General features: G+C 31.7%; 1 protein-coding gene across 1 annotated transcript; it reads left to right on the forward strand.

Moving 5' to 3' along the window:
• The first annotated feature begins 1,938 nt into the window (after positions 1-1,938).
• LOC127102175 (early nodulin-like protein 1) lies at positions 1,939-3,141 on the forward strand. Its single transcript, XM_051039580.1, has 2 exons — positions 1,939-2,216; positions 2,417-3,141. Exons 1-2 carry the CDS (start codon positions 2,018-2,020, stop codon positions 2,890-2,892), a joined length of 675 nt encoding a protein of 224 aa, XP_050895537.1. The 5' UTR covers positions 1,939-2,017; the 3' UTR covers positions 2,893-3,141.
• Positions 3,142-3,547: the final 406 nt, after the last annotated feature.

Consider the following 3,547-nt stretch of genomic DNA (forward strand, 5'->3'; position numbering starts at 1 on the left):
TGAAAGATAAGAGAAAGGAAGGAACACGTGAGAGTTTATATTAGTTTGACTAAAAATCATGAGGCCTACTCCAATTCCTAAGGATCACACCTTGAGATTTTCACTACCATAAAGCTTTAAGCACAAGTTCAACCCTCAACCTTTTTACACCAAGCTTTTATCCCAGGTTCATCTTGCAACCTTTATAACTTATTAGAGTTCAAGAAAAAAAATCATATCTTGGTATACAATTACATATCAATATGATAAAGCAATGATTACCCACGAAAACTCTACTAAATGTTTACTCTATTAACACTAAAGGATAAGTTAATATTCATAATTCTTGTGTGTTTCCAAATGAACACAAATGCTTATTTTATATTAAAACATTTATCCAAAACAGAAACTTTGGAAAGTGCATGTATGCACCATAATCGATTATGATATATTAATTATCGATTATAATCTAGAAAGTAAGGAAAATGTTGTTGGATCATAAGCAAAATCGATTACTTATATTACCATAATCAATTATCAAGGAAGTTCGCCTAATAATCGATTACCCAAGTGTCATAATTGATTATAAAAACATCATAATATATTATAATTAGATTGTAAAGAGTTTTTCCCAATCCAAAGTTTTTTTTAAGAAGATATTTTGAAAACATATGAAGTTTGGAAAAGAAGGTTTTGTGGGTGTGTTTATAACCTTAGTACTTGATAGCAAGACACTTAATATTAAAATTTTGTTGCTAGAAAAGATAAGACAATTAAGCACATGATCAATAGGCGAGATTTTAAGATATATGTTTGTTTTCTTGTTGTTATTCTTTAGCATTTGGTTCTTTTAGATATATGTTTATTTTTCAAAACTTGTAACAGAAGAAAGAAAAACTAAAATGAAATCAGAAAATTTAGGATAATAGGAAAAAGACTATGATAAATTTTAGGGGTACATGGTGAGACTCGGGAGTAGAGAGTAAAAATTTCTATTATGGAACACAAAGTTAAATCAGTCAATTCATTACATTCTTAGTGTTTTAAAAAAAGCTTATGATTTTTTAAAATTATCTCTTTCATCTCATCCATATTGTAAAATCTGAATATACCTCAATGCAATGATATCCATATGGATTCAAACAGAAAATGACCAACAAAGCATTGATACTATCAAAGAATTTGCAGTTTCCTTTTTTTTATATGTTTTTTTCCAACAAAGCATTGATACTATCAAGCTGGCGTATGGTTGAACCTGTCTAGTTCATAGTGATGTGCTGAACATTCGGTCGTGAAGAGCATGAAGCAAAGAGAAAATGAAGATAAAAAGTGTTTGGCCATTGTGATTGTTATCATTAACTAATTACTAATGAGAGCTTGCAGAATGAATTGATGAAGCCTGCAGTGTGGTTATTCATACTATGCATGTCTTTTAGTTACTAATCCTTCTTTTGCCAAAGCTTCTATTTTCTGACAATATCAAAAACAGATGGTAATCTTTATAGGCTTTTGAAGCTCCCAAAGCATGCAAAAGCCTTCAATTCTGATGGAAATTTTTTGACTGCTATATATGGCAATGCATCACTAAAAAAGTTTACTAAAGATGATTACATCATAAAGGAGATAAAAGTGTGTCAAAAAATATAAATAAAATGCACACGTCATTAACCAACATGGCCACCACTAACAAAAAAAAATTATTCAAATTAACAGACTGTAAGGAAATATAATTAGCCCCATATCACAAGACATGAATATTCTTGTTAACATGAAGCAAAACACAAACCTACATACCAAGTTACAAAAATATTCAAAGAGAGTTCATACTCTAAACAATGAAAGTGACCTTATGCTTTGCAACAGAATCAATGTAAACCAAAACAGAAGGGAGAATAATAAAAAGTTGTAATAGCTTCTTTACCACATTTTGCAAAATTTTCCATACAAATACTCCATTGATGACTCTATTCTAATCATCCCTCTCTAGCTTCAACATTTCCAGCATTTTTCTCAATTTCTTTGTGATCATCTTCTTTCCATGGCCACCTTCATTTTCAGGTCTAACAAAATGGTGCATGCCTTGACCTGGTTTTGTCTCATGCTAATGATTCATAAGGGTGCTGCTTATGAGTTCATAGTTGGTGGCCAAAAGGGTTGGAGTGTTCCAAGTGATTCCAGTTATAATCCTTTCAATCAATGGGCGGAAAAGAGCCGTTTTCAAGTAGGAGACACCCTAGGTAAGACACTCGTCTTCAATCTAATCCTATATTATTTTTTATACATAGACGAAGTATTAATATCTATTAGAACCTCACACACACAACTCCGAAATTCAGAGTTTGAACTCTGGTACTGGCGTCCAATCTAGCAAGATCGAGTTTTCTGTACTAATACCTATTTTTATACTAATATCTATTTTTGTGCATGCTTACTGCAGTGTTCAACTACCAATCTGACAAAGATTCAGTGCTATATGTAAAGAGTGATGACTATGCAAGTTGCAACACTGCTTCACCTTATGCAAAATACTCTGATGGTCACACAGTCATCAAACTCAACCAATCAGGGCCTCATTTCTTCATCAGTGGAAACAAAGATAACTGTGCCAAAAATGAGAAAGTAACAGTGATTGTTCTATCTGACAGAAGCAACAGCAACAGCGGTGGTTCATCAAACACTAACCAAACAAGCAATGCTTCTCCACCATCACCACAATCATCATCACCATCACCTCCTTCACCATCTCCTTCTAAGCCAGATGATCAATCTCCTTCTCCAGATACAAACCAAACACCTTCTACTAGTGATCATGGTCATCCTCCTCGCAACGGTGCTGCTTCGGTCTTTGTCAACCTAGCTGGTTCTGTGGGAACACTCATGGCTTCAGTTCTGATTTTATCTAAGTATGTTTAAGTGGTTGAGTATTGATTGATTGATTATTTTATTTTTTTGTTTTCTGTTCTATTTTCTATGTTTTGAGTTCAGTGTGAACTATGTGTTTGTTCAAAGTTGGGATGATGTTTGATATTTGATATTTGTTTGTGAAGATTGAAAAATAAGTTGATAACAATTTGTATACACTTTTCTTTGCTTCTTGTTCAATAATGTAAAAATGTTGTAATGTTAAAAATGAAATGAATTAAGCCCATTTTTTATGGAAAATGTCTTCCTTTTCGATTGGCTTATGACTTTATGTGGCATTGTTCATACATCATAGACAAAGTAAAACATGAGGGAAGTATTATCTATAGAAAAGAAGAAAAAAAACAAATAAAATTAATAGGAAATAAAAGAAAAAAACCACATCAAGGTTGAAAGAACTTGGAAAAAGAAAGGTTGATGTTGATAAAGCAATAATGCTCTACTTTCTCTCGCTTCCTTCTTAAAAAACATGTTAAATTAAAAGAAAATTTTTCAATACACTATATATATTTCTTTTAAATATATAGGTTTCTCTTAAACCTATATGTTTCAAAACCACCATAATCAATTTGTTGGCTAACTTGTAACATAAGTTATTTGAAAAATAAAATAAATCGAGAAAAAATTAGAGAGTGATTCAGATAAA

Source organism: Lathyrus oleraceus, chromosome 7 (assembly GCF_024323335.1).
Source record: "Lathyrus oleraceus cultivar Zhongwan6 chromosome 7, CAAS_Psat_ZW6_1.0, whole genome shotgun sequence".
NCBI classification, from domain to species: Eukaryota; Viridiplantae; Streptophyta; class Magnoliopsida; order Fabales; family Fabaceae; genus Lathyrus; species Lathyrus oleraceus.

What these genes read in the sequence shown, in the direction of transcription:
- LOC127102175 (XM_051039580.1), top strand. Translation starts at nt 2,018, where the DNA reads ATGGCCACCTTCATTTTCAGGTCTAACAAAATGGTGCATGCCTTGACC. An exon ending in TCAAGTAGGAGACACCCTAG is followed by an intron (nt 2,217 to 2,416) that starts GTAAGACACTCG and finishes TGCTTACTGCAG; the next exon opens with TGTTCAACTACCAATCTGAC.